We start from the raw sequence: 24,599 nt of genomic DNA on the forward strand, positions 1-24,599 counted from the left end.
ATAGGGTACCACCAAATTTTAGCCATACACCACTAGCTGTGCTTTAAAACACTGTACTGTACAACTGTCTGATGCACATTTAGTGGTGTATGGCTAAAAATGGTGGTGTACGAATCAGCTCTCTTCCCAATAGTTGACCAATGATTGTATGATCGGACCCAATTGCAAAATTTCAATCACCCCCTCTATTTCCCCCAATTTTACAAAAATCAACATATTCTTCTACTTCATCATCATTCTTTTTTTTTTTTTTTTATAATTGCTGTAACCTAACAATTTGTAACCATCAATCGATCGTGTGCGTTAAAATGACGGCTTTACAAATCGCGAAACGGATCCTTCGTAGCCGTACAACCAATGATATCTTCACGATCACTAGAAACCCTAGCGTCCACCGGAACTATAGCTCATCGACTAATTTGATCCGCGCCACTCTGTTTCCCGGCGACGGTATCGGTCCTGAGATCGCTGAATCTGTCAAACAGGTCCAATTCTATATCACAATTATATTACGTATACATAAATAAGTATATATGTGTTGTTTTAACAGCGAAGATTCAATATCACAATTATATGTATATATGTGTTGTAGTATTGTAATAGTTGACGTATTGATGTTTTAGCTTTTGGTAGTTTTATCATTTTGTTGTGAATTTTTATGTAATTAAGTTACTGAATGATTTTTAGGGTTTGTAATGGATGAAATTTGAAATAGTTTGTACTATATGTGATGGAGACCTTTGACTTTATTGGCTAATCAAACAGTTTAACTGCAGGCTGTTATTAAACCTACTTCTATGAAATTCGTTAAGACTCGATTTGAAAGCTATTTACGAAATCGAGAGACGTTAAAGGCTTCATAGTTGAATACAGACTATATAATTGTAATAAGCTATTCTTGAATGTAACTTTCCTGTCACGTTTGTTGGTGTGTTACGTTCTATAGGTGTTTACTGCTGCAGAGGTTCCAATTGAATGGGAAGAACATTATGTGGGGACAGAAGTTGATCCAAGAACCCAAAGTTTTGTTACATGGGAGAGTCTAGAGTCGGTAAGAAGAAACAAGGTGGGCTTAAAAGGTCCAATGGCTACACCGATTGGAAAAGGTCATCGTTCTCTGAACCTTACGTTAAGGAAAGAACTCAATTTGTATGCAAATGTTAGACCATGCTACAGTTTACCTGGTTACAAGACTCGTTATGATGATGTTAATCTTGTTACAATCCGTGAGAATACAGAAGGAGAGTACAGTGGTCTTGAACATCAGGTAAGTTTGGGTTTTTACATTAAAATTATAATATTATGCAGGTTTTTTATAAATTCTAATGCTATACAATCTGATATTTTTTGACATTAGGTTGTGAGAGGAGTTGTTGAAAGTCTTAAGATCATCACCCGACAGGCGAGTCTGAGGGTGGCTGAATATGCATTCTATTATGCCAAGGCTCATGGTAGGGATAGAGTATCTGCAGTACACAAAGCTAACATCATGCAGAAAACTGATGGTCTATTTTTGAAGGTCTTCCATTGTAGTACAGCTTAGATATATGTTAAGCACATTTTATGTTGCATTATTCTGATATGTTATTCATCTTCTTATAGTGTTGTCGTGAAGTTGCTGAGAAGTACCCTGAGATTAAGTACGAAGAAGTTGTCATTGACAATTGCTGTATGATGGTATGTATTCCTATATCTGTTGTTATATATTATGTCTTATTATTATGCCTTTCTAAACTCACAATATTGTTGACTTGCTATATATGTATATTGCAATTATATGTAGTAAATTTTTGTCTTTTTTTTTTTTTTTTTTAAATTATAACTAACTGGTGTGTTAATTATTAGTAATAAATTTTTCTTGTTAAAATGGGTCAAAATTTCTACTTGTTATCTTGAGCAGCTCATTTGCACAGTTTACTCAAAAGGAACAATGAGATTTCATGAAATAACAAGAAAAAGAACTCATGAATTTTTTTTATAATGTACAGCTAGTGAAGAATCCAACACTATTTGATGTTTTGGTAATGCCGAACCTTTATGGTGACATCATTAGTGATCTTTGTGCTGGGCTAATTGGAGGATTGGGTTTAACACCAAGGTATGTGCTTTCTCTCTGTTTTTTTAAATCCATTTCTGTAGTTCCCTCGTCCCTTTTAATGTACCCAGTTGAGTTTCTCATGTCGCTTGACACAATTCCAGTTTAAACATTGGAGAGGGTGGTATTGCTCTTGCTGAGGCTGTTCATGGTTCAGCTCCTGATATTGCTGGAAAGGTTAGTATTAAGACATTAGACATCTCATCATTAAAGTTTTTTTTTTTTTTTTTTTTTTTTTTTTTTTTTCCTTTTTTGTATTTAGTCCTTTTTTTCCTTCCAATATTTGCTCTGGATAAGACATCTCTCCCCATCACTTTCAAGAATATCATAACTGTGTTATGATCTTAGAAATAGTGTGGGTCAGGGCGTGTTGGGTAATAGGTCAGCTCATGTCAGGTCTTTCTGGTTGATGAAATACTTGTCTAAGTAATTACTACGTATTATTATTTATTTATTTGTTGCTATTATTATTATATTATTATTAACCTTTCTAATACTTTTTAAAAAAATGAGTAAGTAGTTGGGTAAAATACGATCACAAAATTATAGCATTACATTATTTTCAGAGTTAATGAATACAATGATTTTGAGAGATGGGATACATCAGTTGTATATATCTGGCAATATTACAACTAATTATCTTAGTTTTATCCCTTTGACCCAGTGATATAAATCGCCTGAGGTTACCTGTTCATACATATTGTAGCTGTTACATGCGTACTACGTTTGTCTATTTTTTTGTATTTAAAAGAATTTGATCTTTTTATTGCTATTTTCTATAATCATCCAACTGAATGATTTATGTATGTAGAATTTGGCGAACCCAACTGCATTGTTACTGAGTGCGGTGTCAATGCTTCATCATTTGGATCTGAATGACAAAGCCGATAAAATCCAAGAGGCTGTGCTAAGCACAATCGCAGAAGGCAAATACCGAACTGGTGATCTTGGTGGCTCTTCAACAACCACCGAATTCACAAAAGCCATCATCGGCCATCTTTGAGTGCAGTTGCATATATAAGTTCATTTCTTTCTTGTTACGCAGCACTAATTTTTCTCTAGTGTAATATTTGGATTTGTGGGAAAGGGAAATTAGACCCACAAGAAGTTTTTTTTGTGATTTGAGCAAGGCCATGAAGAATCTTCTCAAAGGAAAGCTTGTGCAGGTGGCATGCTTCTATTGGTTGGTATTACTTTTGTAACTAATGAATAAATTTCATCACTTTGAGTTTGGGATCTAGCTGCTTTTAGGAATACACTTCATGATATATTTCTATTTAGACAAAAGAAGCTGCAAATAAAATACTTTGATTTACATGAAGCCTTTTACATTAGTACCTCATTTATTTCCACCAAAATGGGAGTATTTTTTAATGTATAAGGTCTGATTATGGCTGAATTACAAATCAACAGTTATATATTGTTGAATTGTGGATCCAATAATCAATTGGCCATTTGACATACAACAACAACAAAACCCAATACCACGTAGATGGTGTATGGGGGAGGTGAGATGTAGACAATTTTTCCCCTATCCGAGAATAAAGACAAGTCATTTCCCCACCTAGAGTGGAAACACTCTCAAAAGTAGAGAGAGTCATCTCTCTCCCTATTCGACGGATAGAGAGATTGCTTCCGAGTGGACCTCCGGCCAATAGGTAAGAAAATTTTTTTAAAAAAATAAATAAAATTGAGACGCCGTAAAAATGGTAAAATCAAATTTTCATGGGTTTTAAATCCTACCTGAAATTTACTTTAGGCTCTATGGGTCAGTCAAGTCGTCAATAAATCGATGCTTGCTATCGACTCAATAACTAGAGCCGTTGGCCATTTGACATAGGAGGAGATAAATCTATCATTATTTTTGATAAATCCACCATAGAATATGCATCGAGTAAAACTTGTTAATGAACAATTGTGGTGAATGTATCAAAGATGATGATGGTGGATATATTAATTCCGAGATCTTTAAAAACCAGGAGCCAAATTTAAATTGTTATTGAGTCTACTATTTCCACCGAATTTGATCAATAAATATCCAAATAAATCTGTGTTTTATACAATTGTAAGATAATTCATGTTAGGGAGACTTGTTTAAAGATAGTTCATGTTTAGAAGGTTGGTTTCCAGGTGCGAACTTTCTCATTTCTCCTGTCCTTTTGTATTCCCTTTTGAGAGCGTTTTCTTTTGGAAAACGGCCTTTGTTCTATATAAGTTTCGTTATTTTCGCCATAAAAAAATTACAATTGTAAGATAAGATGCGCGATGGAATAAATAATAATCTCATAAATTGTCAAGTCATGATCAACAATTCAAAAGCATCAAATAAAGGCAGTAAGAACTAACTTCATCCGAGTCTAACTTTCGACGAAGATCTCAGATCCTTTCAAGCATCATTGTTGCAAGCTGATCAACATAAAGCAAATTAGTGTCTATTTTACATAATAAATTTGGCATTCATCAATACTCAACAATCCTATAAACCAAAAGACGCTATTCACTATTCGGAATAAATATGTCATAAAAATTTAACAAGATTGAGCAATTTATTCCAACTGGTGGTTAGGAAACACATTATTCAATTCATAAATTGCATACAAAAAATAAAAAAATAGAACAATGATCAAAGAATCAAAGAAAATAAATAAAACAAGAGCAAATTCTAGTAGATCCAGATAAATTTTGATCCTTTAGCTGGCTGCTTCTGAACTGGTTAACAAGATGAAGATCTAACCAATACCAACCACCCCTATGAAATGGATCACAACATACATCACACATCATCATTGCAAGCTGATTAAACACAATATACAAATAATAAATCGAGGATCAGTTCATTCCAAAATGGTATACATTCAAACGAAGTTATAATAGGTTCTAAATCTTAATCACGGAACAGAGTGTAACCTTACATCAACCCAAAAAACATAAAAGTCGAAACACGTCAAACTTGCATGAATAGCGTTTCAAAAGTTTATATTCCATTATTAACTATAAACTATTTTTTTTTTTTTTTGAAAAGCAACAAGAATTTTTATTAATAAACTGATGAGGCAGCCCAAAACAGAAAGCCACCAACATCTCAAAGCAATTACAGTGTCACATTAATGGTACAATTAATAAATTACATGTAATGATACCTACTGTTCTAACAGTCAAAAGACCCAATTGTGCCGAGGTGGCAATTCTTGACTATTTGATTGTTAGATATTCGCACGGGTTCACTAGCCATGTATTCCAGTCAAGTTTTTGCTTCTTTAACCGATGTGAAATCCAATCATAACTAAGGATTTGTATCTCATTTACCAACGATGGCACGCACAAACTTTTCTTCTTGAAAATCTTTGAATTGCGGTTCTTCCATAAGACATATCCACAAGACCATTCTACCCCTTGCCATACTTGAGCACCTATATCCGAACACTGTTGATTTACTAGCCCCGAGAAAGTTTCAGCAATACTCACCCTTGTGTACGGTCCAAACCCCCACCATTTATAAATCCTTGACCACACCTCGTATGCGAATTTGCAAAATACTAATGCGTGATCAATAGATTCAACATCATCATCGCAAGTGGGGCAGCGCACTGTGTGAAGATCTATTCCTTTCTTATCCAACTCACATAGCACCGGTAATCTTTTTTTTCTACATCTCCAAATAAATACTTCCACTTTCTTTGGTACTAATATATTTCGGATTGTTTCCGGATGTGATTTCTCTCCTTCAAACAATTTTTCCATAATGATGTGATTGAGTTTTTTTGTCGTGAACATACCGTTAGACGCTAACAGCCACTTCCATGTATCGCTAGAATTTGGGTCAGCTTCGAAGGCGTTTATTCTTTCAATCATCTCTTCAAACTCACTTTTCGTTCTTCCGCTAGGTTCCCTTGACCATTCCCAGTTGAATAACCATCGGCCATTTTCCCATTTGATTCTGTCACTCACTTTAATCTCTTTGTTTAGCTCCAGTCGATAGAGTCTGCTGTATTTCGATCTAAGAGGGATGTCAAGGAGCCACGATTCTGACCAGAATGCTGTTTGACCGCCATCTCCAATTTTCTTTTGAAAGGAATTGCTGAAATATATGCCTTTTGCTGTCAAAGATCGACCTGCATTTATTATATTGCACCATGTGCTACAAAACGAAAGTTGGTTAGGGATTACATCATGACCAAGTCCACCAAACGGCCCATATATGCTAGTAATGATTTTGGTCCATAATGAATTGGGTTCATTATGAAACCTCCACCACCACTTACATAATAGAGCAAGATTTTTACAAACTAAGGAACCCAAATTGAGCCCCCCGTCCGAATAAGGCAACAATACTTTTTCCCATTTAACCCAAGCAATTTTTCTACCCTCCTCGGTTTTTCCCCAAAAGAAATCTCTCCTCACACGCTCAAGTTCTTTTAACACACAAGGCGGGGCACGGTATAACGAAAAGTAATACAATGGAAGACTCGAGAGAACCGATTTTATAAGTGTGATTCGACCCCCGAATGACACCGAACGTGCACTCCAATCCGAAAGTTTCTTTTTGAATTTTTTAATAACAACCTCCCAATCCTTCAACTTTCTCATTCTTGAGCCAATTGGCAAACCAAGATACGTGAACGGAAATTTCCCAATTCTACATCCAAGTTGATTAGCATACGATATCAATTCGTTATTATCGACTCCAACTCCATATAGACAACTTTTGCTAATGTTAACTTTTAGTCCCGACGTTAATTCGAAGCATTTAAGTAAATTCATAAGACTTCAAGTTATCGAAACTCCAATCTCCGAAGAGAATCGTATCATCCGCGTATTGAAGGTGTGATACGACTATATTGTTACTTCCAACTTCCATACCCTTAAACAATTCTCTATCCACCGCCGCTTTGGCAAGAATATTAAAACCTTCAACCGCTAATATAAATAAGAACGGGGAAAGAGGATCGCCTTGCCGGACGCCTCTACCCATTGAAAACTCCTCCGTTGGGGACCCGTTTACAAGAACCGAAATCGACGTTGATTGTAAGCATGCCATAATCCACTTGCACCATCTATTTCCGAATCCCATACATCTCATGACTTCTAGTAGATAATCCCAATCTAGGCTATCAAAAGCCTTTTCAAAGTCGACTTTAAAAACCAACCCTTTCTTTTTGGTTCTTTGGTAGTAGTCTATCGTCTCGTTAGCAATCAACACCCCATCTAAGATAAAGCGACCCTTCAAAAAAGCACTTTGTTCGAAATCAACAACATTTGGAATCACCGTACGAATTCTATTCGAAAGTACTTTTGACACAATCTTATAAAAACTTCCTATAAGGCTAATGGGTCGGTAATCGTTGAGCCCGAGAGGATCCTTGACTTTTGGTATTAAGGAGATAAAAGAAGCATTGCAACCCTTGGAAATTTCTCCTTTATCCCAAAACCAATTTATTGCGTTCATGAAATCACTTTTTAATAGATCCCAATATTCCTTGTAGAATCGCATATTGAACCCGTCGGGGCCCGGAGCCTTATTACTACCACAATTTTTTAATGCTTTGAAAACTTCCTCTTCCGTAAAAGGCTGTTCTAAATATGATCGTTGCTCGTCTGATAGAAAGGAATATTCGAGCTCAGCAATGGACGGCCTGTTCACACATTTTTTCTCAAATTGGCTTTTAAAGTGCTTATGAATTGCAACTTTTATGTCAGCCACGTTTTCATTCCACATGCCATTTATAACTATGCCTCTGATGTTATTCTTATTATAGTTCCTTCTAATCACCGTATGAAAGTAGCTCGAGTTCTCATCTCCTTCAATAATCCATTTAATTCTAGCCTTTTGTCGAAGCATGTTTGCCTTCGATCTCTCTTTGCTTAGCCATTTATTTCTATTTTCCATCCATTCAAGTCTCTCTTGTTCACTTAAAGTTCGATTTTCAGCTTCTTTTTCCCATTTTTCTACTTTCGCTTTGACCTCTTTAATTTCTTGATCTACATTATTAAAATTTGAACTTCTCCATTCTTTTAGCGCATTTTTCACATTTTTTAACTTATTACGAAAAATACAATCTTTCCTTCTTCCCAATATTTCCTCACTCCAAGCATCTCTGATTATTTTATCCACACCCTCCATGTTTAACCATTCATTGAAGAATTTAAATGGTTTTGGACCAAAATCAACTACTTTATCTCTTAGCATTATCGGACAATGGTCCGAGAATTTTCTATCCATCACAATAGCCGAAGTGTCTTCCCACAAGGTTAGAAATTTCTCGGTTGCAAGGAATCGATCTAGCTTGCTCATTTTTATTCCATTGTCGCATACTCGAGTGAACTTTCTTCCTCCAAGAGGAATATCAATCAAGTTGTTGTTTGAAATAAAATCATTGAATCTTGACGCACGACTAGGAATGTAGACACTATTGAATCTCTCTTCTTCATCTCGTACTTCATTAAAATCCCCGCAAAATAACCAACTAGTATCAACTTTTTTCATAAGAGTTTCTAAGGTTTCCCACATCAACTTTTTTCCGACATCATCTTGAGGACCATACACATTTGCCACAATGGATTCCTTTTTTGTACTTATCCAATTTCCTTTAATCGCAATGAAATGCTCTTTTTCAACAAAATCATCAACAGAAAATGAGGACGTGTCCCACATAAGAAGCAAACCCCCTGAATTTCCTATGGCCTCCTTTTGAATCATACCAACACAAGAATTCCACCACAAGCTAGTAGCCCAGGTCATACTTATGTTTTTACTTTTCGTCTCTTGAACACACAATATGTCCGGTTTCTCTTCCCTACATAGGTCTTTTACCCAACCGAACGCACCATCTTTTGCAAAGCCTCTAATGTTTATAGAAATTATCTTCATAGAGAATATCAATAGACGAGAAGGGTGAAAATACTTACTGTTGCAATTTTCCTGCATCAGGCCACTTAAGGCCAAGTTTCTTTCCATATTCAAATACCTCTTTGTTGATGTTTGCTTTGGACGTGCCACAATTGTTAACTTTATTGATGCTGTTGTTGCTCCTGATAGAATCACATGAGGTGTTGATTGAAGCAGAAGGTCTACTGTTGTTTGGTTGTTTTTGGCTTCTTGAGGTATTCACATGTTTCTTTGAGTTGTTCATTATCGAAACTGAGCCTGAATTGCATTTATCACAAACAGCTTTTTTCTTCTTGTTACTTCCTAAGCGAGCCACAGATTTCATCCTCATGAGTCTAGAGGAGGATTTCCAGTTGCCAGGAGTAGTTCTCGCAGGTGTGCTTCTGATGCAATTGAGGCATATAGTAGAGCTGGAGCGGTTACTGGTTGAGATTGTGGTGTGATTTGAGGTGTTTGATTTGAATCTTTGTTTGAGTTTTAGCTTCGGTTTAGGGGCATCTGGGATTTCAATCTCCTCATCAAAATTGATTCTGGAGATTGGGCTTGTAGATTGATTGGGGGATGGAAATTCTGTAGCGGTTTGGTGTCGAAAAGATCGTTTTGGGGAATGATTTGGATTTTGGTTTGTTGGATGTTCTTTAGGTGAGTAACATTGCAGATTGGGGTTGTGGTGATCAGGGACTATACTATTTGGTTCATGAGGAGTTAGATGTCGGGTTTGAATAATGGGGGAAAAAGAGTTTGGGATTTGGCTAGAACAGAAGGTTTTAGATGGATTGATTGGTTTCGAACGGTTGGCAATTGGAACAGAATAAAAACGCTTTTGTGTAGGAGAGTTTCTTGTGTGATTAATCTTGGTGGTGGGATAACTATGCGCTTTGGAAAGGTGGGGGAACACAGAAGAATTTGAATTTGGGTTAGTGACATGACATGGGCTAGAATTTATTTGAGGATTAGGGAAGGTGGGGTTTGGGCTTGGAAACAATAATGGGCTGGAGCTTTTTTGTGGATTAGGGATATTTTTTGTGTTTGGTATTGGATTTGGTAAGGTGTTTGGTAAAGTGTTTGGAATTGGATTTGGGGGTATTGGATTTGGACTTGGAAAAGTGTTTGGTGATGGATTAAAGGCACATTTTGGGCTATGGTTTGAATTAGGATCGGGTTTTGGGCTGGTGGGTTCACAATCTTTTGGAATTGGGCTGGCAATTGGGTTTACTTGATTTAGGTTATCCGTGACTTTAGAGATTATAGGGTTTGCGCATGACTTCTCAGTTCTCGAAGCAGATTGTGTTTCCAATACCATGTCGACTTCTACACCAACATCCTTACTGACATTTTTGGAACCTACACAAAACTTAACTTTTTTCTCGACATTCTCATCTTCATTATGACCGTTTTTATTGCTTTCACTTTCTCCCATGCAAGACCCTTGCTCTTCTTGATTTGAATTTATGTTGCCGGAAAAGTTAGCTTCACCACCGTTACCCTGGACGTCTTCCGACCGGTCATATGTGTCTTCGATCTGAAAATCATCATCTTCATCGGAACTAAACGAATCATTTACATCATCATAATTATCCTCATCCTTTTCATCGTCTGCTTCCTTATCTTTGTTATTAGGACTAAACAATTCGTCATCTTGATCTGGGACTGAGAACTTTTCATTGCAAAAATCAACTTCAACCTCCTTATTTGAGTCTTCAAACACATTGACATGAACTACTTTATTTTTGTGCTTTAGCATGATTGTTTCATTAATGTTCTTGGTAGAACCACATTTCACCAATACTCTACCAATTACTAGATTTTGATTTTGCTTTTCAATAATCATGCAGTTGTCCATTTCTAATACAGAACCCCACCAATTAGCAATTGACATGAAAGTGTTTTCGTTCCAGCAATGGATCGGGACACCTCTTATCGAAAGCCAGACTAACCTGCCATTTGAGCAAGTTTCTTCCCAACTGTGTATATTCGAGAGCCAACTAGCCACCGGATGATTTGAGTTCTCTAGGATGTTTTCTGCTGTTTGAAACTCATCTAGGATCAACATTACTTTTAAACCCCCAAGATACTTTATTGTATAGTTTATTAGACCATCCATATTACATAAACTATCCACTTTGCTCAAGACTTCTAGAGACGAGACATAACCAATTATTGCATTTTGTAAAACTTGAACATTGCAGTTCACATCCTCGATCACCACCATCTTCGACGCATTAGAAAAATTTTTTGAGTGCTGGTGGCTATTAGGGCTGTTGTTTTTTTTCTCCCTAGTAACATTGATCTTATCCCTCAGATCATTTTGAGCATGCTTATTATCACCCCTTCTCTTATCCAACCTTTCTCTTAAATCTTCCTTTCTATTATCCAACTTATCTCTTAAATCTTCTTTTTTTTTCATGAACTGCATCTTTAAAAGACCACCCATCTTTAACATGTCTGTTGATGAGTTCCGGTCTAAAGAAACCAGGATGATTTGGTATTTCGTTGTGACCATACCCCTTAGTTGTTTCGTTTTTCCTATTTGTCGCCCTGAAAACCCTAATCGCTTCCCCTTCAAATCTTATGGTTTCCAGTGATCTAATCAATCTGCCTTCATCTGGGACCTCTCCAAACCTGACGAAAGCGAATCTGTGCCCATTTCTTAATCGATTCCTTGCAATGTAAACATCCCTTACTGAGCCGTATTTCCTAAACACCCTCCATAGATCCGTTATCGTCCATCTTTCGGGAAAGTTGAAGAACATGAACGATGTTAATCGTGAACCGAATTTCCACCTATAATCGAAACTAGAGTCACCATTGTATTTCCCTCGATTACCACTCGTGCCCGCCTGATTTGATCTCTCCCTCACCCCTCTTGTTTGGTAGTTTTGGAATTTCTCTCTCCACACTCTCTCTCTAGGATACATTCTCTCTGTAGGTATATTAACTATAAACTATTACTAATGGAGCTAAATGTTTTCCCCATTTATAGAAAGCTTCACAACATAGACAAATTCAATTCTTTGCTTCTTCATCTTCATCTAGTCTTGTCAACACCTACAAATGAAGGATGTACATCAAAGGAAGACACGAAAGAAAAAGGGAAATTGAATTATTAATTGAAGAAAAGAAAGCAAATACAAGAGCCGAGTTATTAAAGACCAACGTACCCGAAACTCATAAAGAAAAGAACATCAAGAAGACACCTATGACTCTTCGTTAGATACCTAATCAATAAGAAAAACTAAAATAATTAGGAACCAACTTTGGAAAACCTAATGAACGGAAAAGGATGATTTTGGTAACAATGCAAACATATGATCTCAATAACAAAGGTTTATTTAACGGATCTCAAACCATCAAATGCGCGATTTGTTTAAGGGTACGCAAATGCAGTCCTAATACGAAGATGGCTCTGGAGTCTGGTACTCTGGTTTCAAATAACTCGCATTCCAATTTTGAAAGGATGTTAATGCACATAAGTTCAACAAAAAATATTCTAAAAAACACACAAAAACAAAGTACTTCTAAAGACAATGACATTCGTAGGTGGTTTACAACATTATCTCCAGAGGATTATAACATGCTATTATCTTCTTTTCTAACAAAATCGAATCGATAGAACTATAAGCACACAAAAGGTTCACCTACTCTTTCACTTATTAATATTCCATCTAACTGTCTATTACCTACTTCCTCAAAATATGTCTAGAGTCTACTACATACACAACTTGCATTAAAAAAATAAAACACTCAATGTAACACTATTGAAGCCATAAACATATTAGACACAAAAGAACATATATATGACTTCAAGTAACAAGTCATATGAAACAATTCAAAATTTGTTAAAAAATTGAAACAATGATGATGATTACCCTCAGGAAGCGAAGCATAACCATTTAGAGAAAGTGTAAGCATTGATGTCATCAAAGCTGAGGAAGTAACACTATGAAAAGGTTGCATTGATTCCAAACAAGCACTCATTTCAACTGGACACCTATATATTACATTACATTACATTTATAATGAAATAAAAAAAAGAACCCGAAATAAAAAAAGAACGCACATAAAGAAATTATATATAAAGACACAAACTTTATAGAAAATAGTTGAGAACAGTATAAAAAGTTAATTATTTTGGTATCTTATTACCAAAAAGATTATGAAATAAATTGCATACCGGAAAATGCGTTTCGATAAAGAATTTCGACTAGGGATTGGAAATGGAGAGGGAGCAGGTTTGGGTTGAGAAGCCATCCTCGCCGCCACATTACGTACGGAAGTTGATCGGAAAACAGATCGAGCTGCCGTCGCTGCAGTCGCCATGTTTTATTTCAGTTGAGTATCTTACTCCATATGTGTTATCAGTTTGGGATTCTACAAAACCCAATACACACAAGTGGTTTACGGGAAGAAGTGAGATCTATCCGAAAATAAAGAGGATCAAGACTATTATGATGTGAACAAACAAAGAATCCGTACCTTATATTAATCGGGTCATTTTTTTAACTCAGAGTAAAAACACTCTTAAAGTCATCTCTCTATTCGATCAATACAAATATTGTTTCCGAGTGAATAGAATTTTTTTTTAAAAAAATTGAACAAAATTAAAAATAAAATTGAGACATTATGAAAATAGTAAAATCAAATTTTTATAAATTTTAAATTTTGATTGAAATTTTATGTGTCCACGAGAGGGTATTGACCGCTTGACCATTTAAGTTTACACCATATCTTGCATTTACTTTACATTTGTGTTTTGACCATGTAGTGATAAATGGTTCCAATGATTTTTTTTAATGAAGTTAGTCCTTAATTACAATAATCTGTTTGATACGGATTAATAATTTTAAACGAATAATGCGTATGATGTAAAATTACCTTATTAACATTTGACAAGAATAAAAATTACAATATAATTGTTTAATAAGTGTTCTTAATATAATTTAAAAAGAAATTATATAAATTTTTTATGCTTAATGGTTAAGAGATAATTCCACCTTTGAATGGTTTAACAATGAATGTTGAACCATTCAGCACCATATGTCATTCAAAAGTCAGAAACAAACGAGCTGAATGTTGAATGATTCAACATTCATCGCTGAACTATTCCATTAAGAAGTAAACAACGGTACACCCTCAGACAAAACAACACTAATTTTTCTCCGCCAATATGTTGATATTGTGTGTTCTCTATACTTTTACCCTTAAATCTAATGGTTAGAGAGGCCTCGATACCGTTGGGCCAATGACCATTTGTAGTTCAGCTTTTTTCTTTATTATTCTGAAAGTCAATAATGTCAAATTAAAATTATCATTGGCTTTTTTTAGATAAAGCTTTTTGAAGAAACTTAACAGAATCATCACCTTGATAATCAATATTCCAAAGACATGTATACTATCCACATGATGAAAGAATAAAGAATTAAAGATTGATTAGAGTTGATGTTAAGCGAGGTGTATATAAAATAGTTATTATTTTACTAGGAAAACACTATTAAATACGATACAATTTTACACAAGATATTTATTTATTTATAGAATGGATATACTTAAACCTTGCTACAACACTTATAGGCAGTGTACCTAATCGTACAGTAGTGTAGTTTTTAGTAAGTCCGGTTCGTTCCACAGGGAAATCTTTAAACAAAGCTCAACGCTATATTAGTTTACTTTTATAAAAATACAAATATATATATAAGTAATATTATTATTATAAAGGGGGGTTTTTACCGTTTAATGACCGGTTTGTCGATTTTAAGACTTTAGTCGCAGTTAAAACCTAATGTAAAATATAAAATAAATACAAGACTTAAACTAAAGCGTAAAGTAAATAATGATAATGAAATTGCGAATAATAAAAGTGCGATAAAATAAACTTGCGATAATTAAAAAGTACGATAATTAAAAGTGCGATAAAATAAAATAAATAAAAGTGCGATAATTAGAAGTGCAATTAAATATAAAATAAAGGAAATTAAATATGAAATAAAAGAATTATGCTTATTTAAACTTCCGTAATCATGATGTTTGACGTGTTGATTTTAGTTTTATGCCCATGGGTTAATTGTCCTTTGTCCTGGATTATTTAATATGTCCGTCTGGTTTTTGTCCATAACAGTCCATCAGTCATAAATATAAAGTGCGAGTGTCCTCATCAAATTATTATTATACCCGAAGTTAAATATTCCAACTAATTGGGGATTCGAATTGTAACAAGGTTTTAATACTTTGTTTAATGAATACACCAGGTTATCGACTGCGTGTAAACCAAGGTTTTACTACTTTGTTAACAATTACACCAATTACCCTTGAATGTAATTTCACCCCTGTTTTAATTATTCTAGTGGCTATTAATCCATTCCCGTGTCCGGTTAAATGAACGATTATTCGTACATATAAATACCCCGCCCATCGTGTCCGATCGAGTGTATATGGTAATTTATAGGGACGCCCAATTGTAAATCTTTATATTAACATTAACAAACTTTCATTTAGTTAAACAAATATAAAGCCCATTAATAGCCCATAGTCTAATTTCCACAAGTGTCGTTCTTTTGTCCAAACCCCAATTATGGTACAAAGCCCAATTACCCAATTTTAGTAATTAGCCCAACATCATGATTACTTCGTTTTAAATAAGCATAATAATAACTTAGCTACGAGACATTAATGTAAAAAGGTTGAACATAACTTACAATGATTAAAAATAGCGTAGCGTTACACGGACAGAATTTCGACTTACACCCTTACAACATTCGCTAACATACCCTTATTATTAGAATTAAAATTAAAATTAAAATTAAAATATAAATTATATATATATATCGTATATATTGAGAGAGATTAAAATTATGTGTAAAACTCGGCAGAAAACTGGCTTTATATAGGACCTGACCAGCAATTTCACTCCATGCGACTCGCATGGATTTGTGCTTCTGGCCATGCGAGTCGCATGGCCACCCTGGATCCAGCCAAATTGCTTTGTTTTCTTCTTGCCGACGTAATATAATAATAATAATATATATAATATATAATTATATATAATTATATATATATTATATTATATTCTTGTGCATAGTAGACTAGATATTTTTGGTCCGTTGCGTCGGGCGTTTCTTCTTGGCTCAGGTCCCGGTTCCGGATTTTCGGACGTCTTCGCGTATTATTTTATATCGTGTACTTTGCGTCTTGTAACTTGTACTCTTGTCATTTTGAGACGTTCCTCATCAATATTTTGAACCTTTTTAGTTGTATCTTGTACTTTTTAGCTCTTTGGACCTTTTTGTCTTCAATTTGTCGAATCTGCCTTTTGTCTTCACTTTTTAATATTTAAACGAATATTGCTTGTAAATCGAACAATACCAACTAAAATATTGTCTTTCTTGGGGAATAATGCTATGAAATATATGTTCGTTTTTAGCATTATCAAATATTCCCACACTTGAGCGTTGCTTGTCCTCAAGCAATATTGTCTTGAAATACTAGAATCACTTCTTTATTCTTCATACTTTGTACATCAGTGATTTCTATACGGCGGTATAAACAATGGTAATAACGATATGGTTTACAGTCCCACATGACTATAAAAATTTAGATTCATTAAGGAAATTGGATCTTTATGAAAACATTTGATCTTTTGAAATCTAGTTTTTACCCTAGATAAGTTTTCCGGAATAACCCTTTACCGGTGTTTGCAAAATATTTTTGTGGGTTTGGTGGGTTTCAGATTTAAAAATTTTAGCTCAAAACTTGCGGTTTTGTGTTACCCACTTGCTAACCTTGTATTTGGAAAGCAACACGTCCAGTTTACTTGTCCCGTATATTACCTTTCGGTAAACTACCGTCCGGTTGTAAAGGAAAGCGTTGAACAAGCAACTGTTAAGGCAATGTCCCGTGACATGCTTTTGATTATGGTCTATAACGTGTCGGACGCAATTACTATCCTTGGTAGGAGCAATAGTAAAAGCTCACCCTTATAATTTTTCGGTCTGGCACAAAGTCCTGTCTTTGACCATGTTATGCAACCACCGTTCTTACGGTTGACACCCGATTTGATTCAGGTGACCTAATGAACTCCAGGTGAATTCCTAGGATTTTACGTTCAATGGTAATGAACGCATTGAAAATAGGGTTTTTAGAAAACAAATCGGTTTGTAATTTTGATCAAAATATTTTCTCGTTCAAGCTCGAGTTTAGATATCATTGAATTCCATGAGTTTGTAATTCTCAATCTTTAAGGTCAATCTCTAGGATTGAGTAATATCAGTCTTAAAAGCTGATTTTTAATCTTTAAGGAGATTATCCTTTCTGGGGATCTGATTCATTAGTCTTATCAAGCTAATTTGCACGGTGCCCCCCCATTGTACGAGATAAATCCTTCTCATGGTTAGGATAAATCTGACCACTTGGCGACCCTGTTTAATGCTGAGGTCCGTGGATTTCCTGCTGATTTTAGTGATGACTTTTCTAGATTTTTCGTCAACCTACAGCTGGTCTGAACGACAACTTCATGACCTAAATCAAGAAGCGCGTGTCTTTTTCGGAAGACTTTACTTCCTTTTAATGATGGAATTGATTCATCGTGTAGATCCATCTCTTCTTTTCTTTCATCGGGTAAAACAGTTTAGTTTAGTCCAAAGCAAAAGTATTTTCAGTTATTTGTTACAGATATATGTGACATATGTTTAAAATAACTTGGTAAATTTTCCCACACTTGGCTTTTATTTTCCTTTTTATCGTCCTCTATTCCATTTTAAATGAATTTTAACATTTTAGTTTGTTTCTCAATTTATGTCCTTTCCGAGGTAACAATAATTTCGGTGTTAAAACCTAGTTTTATCGTTCATAAATATGTATAAACATGATTTTGAATTCATTTAATTGAAAAATTTTACTAGAATTGGGTAGTCAGTATATAAGACTAGGGCTGTTCTTTTTTATCAGAGAGCACTAGATTCTAATACAACTACTGCTTTACTAGTATTTTTAATGGTAACCAAGTGTTTAATATAAAAATTTTAAAATCCGAAAGAATTTAACCCCTTCCCACACTTAAGATCTTGCAATGCCCTCATTTGCAAGAAATCAGTAACAATTTAAATTATTGAGGGTGATTTGTGTGAAAATGATTAAATTTTTACCAAAGTTTCCAAATATATTGGCGTTTGTTTGCTGAATGATAAATGGTGCACATCATTTGTTCATTCCGTCTTGTTGTTATTTCACATATATTTTGCATCTTGTCGTCAAAATTAGTTGCTTTTGCTGAACTTAATGCCAGTCTTTGAAAATGCGTTGTTTTACCCTGTTTTGTGCATAAAAGAGAATACATACAATACAAATATAATCATACATGCAATTTGAAATGGAACTTTGGCATCCCACTTTCAAACTATAAGAAAAATATTAGTACACAATAATAATAAGAATATCAAACATTACATAAACGTAATAAAATGTTAAGTGTTTAAAATAAAAATAAAAATTACCAACTTATCTCTACTGATCAGGAGGTGGGTTAGGAGGAAAATTAGGATATGGATCCCAATTCATGTTCGCGTCCAGGTTCCATGGCTGATTATAGGTGAACTGGTATGCTGCGTCATAATCATATGAATCATAGGGTGGTCTCATTTCTGGCTGATGTGCGGGATAGTATGCGGGTCGGGTCGGATAATACATCTCGCCAGGCTGCAACTGGCTTATAATTTGGCGCTGATGATAATCCCATCGGCCATGCTCTCGTTGCCGGGAATGCTCGTAGTCATTCCGACGTTGCCATGCCTCGTACTGCATATGCCTATCATAGTTCGTCATGTATTCATCCTCCATACGAACGCCTAAATCAAGAGCAGTCTCCCGAACAACTCCTATAATGTTGTTCGCCTCTTCCATTTCATCATCCGAACCTCTTTCTACCTGTCGCTGAGGTCCCTCGTATCGATATACCCGACCACGTCTCATCAATAATACCCTTGCACCGTGATAAAGGTTTGAACTTATAGTTTCACCTCCGTCCTCTATTTCGTTCATTGGACCCCCTTGGTGCTTATCTACACCTAAATACTCTCCAATGAGAGTAATGAAAATACCACCACCTATAATACTCCCCGATTTCATCCCCGAAACTACATTAGCGAGATAATAACCAACACAATAGGGAATGTTAACGAAACTCCTCGGGTCTCTAATACACTTGAGGTAGAACAAATCGTTTACGGTCAATTTCTCCTTATTTCTTCCCCTTTGTATAATTGTGTTTGCTAAGAATCTATGAATCACCCGGAGTTCAGCTCTGTCTATATCTAAGTATGTATGATTTCCACTGGCGTGAAATTCATTAAAGTGGGACATACGCCTCCAGATGGCGTTAATATCAAATTCCCTATCTACCCTTTCTCCTTGGGCAATCAGGCTATTACAGTCGGGGCTCAAAAGTTCAGCAGGGGTGTAAATCTGTAAGGCCCTAGCTAAATCTATCATGGACATTCTGTACATGCGTCCACCTAACAGAAATCTAATAAAGCTTCTATCATCTATCCTCCTAACATCACTGTTTAACTTAATAGTACTAAGTAATTCTATACACCATTCCCTATATATGGTTCTACGAATGGAAAATAGGCGCATCCAATCGTTAAACTGAGAATTACCATACCTTTGCACCAATAATTCCCGAATCGGTTCGGCAAGGTCAACTGTTTCCAAAGGTACCCAGTCAATTGCCCTTGGCATTTCAACAACCTTAAAGTAGAGAATGTGCATGTTCTTTTGATAATCTGGATACTCTATCCAACATCGATCAAATCTCAGATTTGGGTGTAACTGATCTTCATTAATGTCTAAGCTCAGAATCCTTTGATGTGGAGCGAATTGACGAAACTGATTCATGAATAATTGATCTTGATCGTGATATGGAATATGTTGCTCCTCCTGTTCTTCTTCTTCTTGTTGCATATGTTGTTCTTGTTCATGAAACATTTCCGGTTCAGGCTCTGGTTGCCTGGATGATGATGCTCCTGAACCTCCAGTATCGGCTCTCTGTAAAACACAAAAATTGTGCATCCAAATATGCATTAGTGTTAGCAAAATAATAACTTGAAACAATTATGATGACATGTTCAATTCATAACACATTTTATACACATTTTCTTAACAATAACAATTATATACTTTTACATACGAAAATGTGTACAATGTTTTATCACATTTAAACTCTTAAACATGTCAACAATAATTATTATAACAATTAAACACTTGTTACATGGCATTCAAATCAAACTAGTGCTCATTTTCATATTTTTGTCAAATCTACACTTTGTCAAATAAGCATATACGAAAAATGTACATCAAGTTCATAAGCATTTATCTCAAATAACATGCCAAAATAATCACTACTAGCAATGAAACATGTTTCAAATGGCCTTTATATCAAATTATCCAAGTTCATGAATTTTTAGACTTAAAAAGTCTACTTTAATTCTCAAAAACATGTTTAGGCTCAAAGTTTGGATCAATTAACTACCTAAACATGTTACACTACTTAATTTAGCAACAATTCATGACAAAAATCGGCCATAACCTGTTTATATCAAAAAGCCCCAAATTGCTCAAGAACACAAACCCTAGATTCTTAAAAATTTGAAGTTTTTAGCTTCAATTCATGCTAAATAGCTTCTATCTAGGATATACATGCATAATATAACAACAATTTAGCTCTAATTACACCTAAATTTAACAAAATCAAAATATAAAATTTCTAGCTCAAGAACACAAAAATTCGAATTTAAAGAGATTAGGGGTGAAATCTTTACCTTTCTCCTGAAGGGGTTGAGACTACTGAATCTAGGCATGATTATTGTGAAGTTTTGCAAGAAATTTGGTGAAAAATGATGAATTTTTGAGAGGGTTTTGAAGTAAGTTCGTGTTTGTGTATGTGTGTTGTGAAAAAGAGCAGCTCGACTGAAACTTGTATCTGTCCTGTTTTTCTGATCCATGCGAGTCGCATGGTTTTGCTCTTACCCCCATGCGACTCGCATGGGGTGTAATTCTGGTATTTTTTTATTTTTTATTTTTTTTATTTTTTTTTTTTTTTAAAAAGGTTATACTTTTAAAACATAAAATTTAATAAAATTTTAAAAATTTTGTTTCTTTTTAAGACGAGGTCGTTTCGGGACTATGCCCTAGTCCGTCCCTCGACAAAATTTTAAAATTTGTCATTTTCAAGCGATTGTTTTAAAAGCTTAGATTTTTGGATTTTCTAATTTTTTTGGCATACTTTAAATCAATAAGATTAAAAATAATGATAATAAAAGTTCTCGTCCCTCCCTCGGGTAAAGTAATTTCGGTTCAAAGACCTAGTCTTCAACTTACGACGAATTTTAAAAATCATATTCTTAACTTAATGAGATAAAGTAAATTTTTGTTTTTAAATTCACACAACTTAAATATAAAATTCAAAATTAATATTAAAAATTCACACCAAACTCAAAATTTGAAATGCATAAAATTAAAAATTCATATTTTTTTTTAAAAATTCACACCAAACTTAATTTTAAAAATTCATATTATAAATTCATACCAAACTTATATTAATTTTTCAAATATTTACAATTTTAAATATATTGTTTTTACAAAGTTTACAATATTAACTTAAGATTTAAATATTAATTTTAAAAACATGGTAAAAATAAATTTAAAAATCTTTTTGTCTTTTTATCCCACTTTAATCAATCAAATATTATCAAAAATATGCGCGCCTCTTTTCGGTAAAGTAATTTCGGTTCCAAGACCTAATTTAACTCATGACGAATTTTTGAAATATTTTGGGTTGATTGATTAAAGATATTTATACCTTAAGAATAAACGTTAAATTTCGCAGTGATGTAATAAATTTTTGAATGATATCAATAATTTCGGTCGCCAAACCTAATTTTATTCAATACCAATTTAATACTTTTTAGCGAACAAATTAGCGTTTATTATCAAAAGGTTAAAAATAAAAATAAAAACTATACAGACATACCTGTGAAATAGATTTCTTAGTTATATGATCTATTATATTCATAAGATAGTCGGTTTAATTGGTTTTCCATGGCTGCATAGGCGTAACCTCGAGCATTCATTGTCTTTTCTTCTAAACATATGAACGGTCCGTCTCTGCATAAAGTAACAAATTCGGTATTTGAATAGGTTTGATTATTTGAACATTTACCTCCATGTGACCATTTTCCGCATTTGTGACATCGTTCTAGGTGTCGTGCTCTTCTTTTCGCTGCGGATTTTGATTTTCCTTTACCAAATTGTAACTTATTATCTTCGCATCTGGATCCTTTTCTAACTCCGTCCATTCTTTCTCTGATTACTGATACTAATTCGCTCGGTAGTATGTCATTATTACGTTTAGTGATCAAAGCGTGTAGCATTAGACCATGGTTTAGTTCACAGGCAGTCTTCATTTTGTAAAAACCTAAAAAAAATAAAAATTCAGAATGGGGGGAGAAGACTAGTTCTTTAGGGTCTGCTAGGGAAAGACCATACGTGTTCCATTTTCGAGAACTACACGAAAACAGACAATCTAACTCTAACAGAAATACATATTATCCTTTAAAGACTTGATTCTCCCCACACTTAGTTAGCTGTGGTGTCGAAATTGTGATTAACTTCGTTGTCGACTTCCATCGGACCATGTATGTAATGTTTAACTCTGTGACCATTAACTTTAAATTCAATCCCATTTGAATTTATTAATTCTATCGTTCCGTATGGGAAAACTCTTTTGACTATGAATGGTCCAGACCATCTTGATTTCAATTTTCCAGGAAATAGTTTGAATCGTGAATTGAAAAGAAGAACTCTGTCTCCTTCTTTAAATTCTTTTGAACTTCTGATTCTTTTATCATGCCATTTCTTCGTTCTTTCTTTATAGATTAACGAATTTTCGTATGCTTCATTTCTTAATTCTTCTAATTCGTTTAGTTGACTTAATCGTAGACGTCCGGCTTCATGTAAATCAAGATTACATGTCTTCAAAGCCCAAAATGCTTTGTGTTCAATTTCTACTGGAAGATGACACGCTTTTCCATAAACAAGTCTAAAAGGTGTGGTTCCAATTGGAGTTTTGTAGGCTGTTCTAAAAGCCCAGAGTGCATCCTCCAATTTAATGGACCATTCCTTCGGATTTGATCCTACGGTTTTCTCTAGAATACGTTTTAAAGCTCGGTTGGTATTTTCAACTTGTCCACTTGTTTGTGGATGATATGCGGTGGAGATTTTATGAGTTACTCCATATCTTTTAAGAACTTTCTCAAGTTGATTATTACAGAAATGAGTACCCCGATCACTTATTAAAGCTTTCGGTGTTCCAAACCTTGCAAAAAGACGTTTTAAAAAGTTGACTACAACTCGTGCATCGTTAGTTGGGAGAGCTTGGGCTTCCGCCCATTTAGATACATAATCAATGGCTACGAGTATATATAAATTATTATGAGATTTTGGAAATGGACCCATAAAGTCAATACCCCAAATGTCAAATACTTCACATACTTGGATGACATTTTGTGGCATTTCATCACGTTGACTTATTTTTCCGGCCCTTTGACATGCATCACAGGATTTGCAAAGAAGTTGTGCGTCTTTGTAAATTGTAGGCCAATAGAATCCAGCTTCATAAACTTTTCTTGCTGTTAGTTGAGGCCCATAATGCCCTCCTGTTGGTCCTGTGTGACAATGGTTTAAAATTTTACTAGCTTCATCTCCAAATACACATCGGCGTATTATTCCATCGGGACAACTTTTAAACAGATGTGGATCTTCCCAGAAATAGTGTTTTATATTACTGAAGAATTTCTTTCGTCTTTGGTACGATAATCCTTTTTCAAGGAATCCACAAACTAAGTAGTTTGCATAGTCTGCAAACCATGGGATTTCTTTATAATCTATCTTCAATAGATATTCATCAGGAAAGTTGTCTTGTATGGCCGATTCATTCAGAACTTCTAATTCGGGATTTTCAAGACGAGAAAGATGATCAGCGGCGAGATTTTCTGCTCCCTTTTTATCTCGGATTTCAATATCAAACTCTTGTAAGAGTAAGATCCAACGGATTAATCTTGGTTTAGCATCTTGTTTTGAAAATAGGTATCTAAGAGCAGAATGGTCGGTATAGACCACCGTTTTTGCTAGAACGAGATATGATCGAAATTTGTCAAAAGCAAAGACAATAGCAAGGAGTTCTTTTTCAGTAGTTGTATAGTTCGTTTGTGCTCCTTGTAATGTCTTACTAGCATAATATATAGGTTGAAATCGTTTTTCAATCCTTTGTCCTAAAACGGCTCCCATTGCAAAATCACTTGCATCGCACATTAGTTCAAATGGTAGATTCCAATTTGGTGCTATCATGATCGGTGCATTAGTGAGTTTTTCTTTAAGAATATTAAAAGATTTGATACATTCATCTGAAAAGATGAATGGCGCATCCTTTTCTAGGAGTTTATTCATAGGAGTGGCAATTTTAGAAAAATCTTTTATGAAACGTCGGTAAAAACCGGCATGCCCTAGAAAACTCCTAACTCCTCTTACATTTGTGGGATGTGGAAGTTTAGCAATTACATCTACTTTAGC

At 34.7% G+C, this 24,599-nt stretch overlaps 2 protein-coding genes across 2 annotated transcripts; one reads left to right on the forward strand and one right to left on the reverse strand.

Annotated features, from left to right (window-relative positions):
- Window positions 1–211: 211 nt before the first annotated feature.
- On the forward strand, window positions 212–3,413 carry LOC139844283 (isocitrate dehydrogenase [NAD] catalytic subunit 5, mitochondrial-like). Its single transcript, XM_071834497.1, has 7 exons — window positions 212–485; window positions 947–1,267; window positions 1,358–1,519; window positions 1,603–1,677; window positions 1,989–2,098; window positions 2,200–2,272; window positions 2,907–3,413. Exons 1-7 carry the CDS (start codon window positions 309–311, stop codon window positions 3,096–3,098), a joined length of 1,110 nt encoding a protein of 369 aa, XP_071690598.1. The 5' UTR covers window positions 212–308; the 3' UTR covers window positions 3,099–3,413.
- A 1,643-nt stretch (window positions 3,414–5,056) lies between these two features.
- Window positions 5,057–13,397, reverse strand: LOC139845369 (protein NUCLEAR FUSION DEFECTIVE 6, mitochondrial-like). The gene is made up of 4 exons (XM_071835630.1): window positions 13,156–13,397; window positions 12,851–12,972; window positions 11,914–12,029; window positions 5,057–5,080 (listed from the first exon to the last, which is right to left on the reverse strand). Exons 1-3 carry the CDS (start codon window positions 13,299–13,301, stop codon window positions 12,010–12,012), a joined length of 288 nt encoding a protein of 95 aa, XP_071691731.1. The 5' UTR covers window positions 13,302–13,397; the 3' UTR covers window positions 5,057–5,080; window positions 11,914–12,009.
- Window positions 13,398–24,599: the final 11,202 nt, after the last annotated feature.

Source organism: Rutidosis leptorrhynchoides, chromosome 4 (assembly GCF_046630445.1).
Source record: "Rutidosis leptorrhynchoides isolate AG116_Rl617_1_P2 chromosome 4, CSIRO_AGI_Rlap_v1, whole genome shotgun sequence".
NCBI lineage: Eukaryota > Viridiplantae > Streptophyta > Magnoliopsida > Asterales > Asteraceae > Rutidosis > Rutidosis leptorrhynchoides.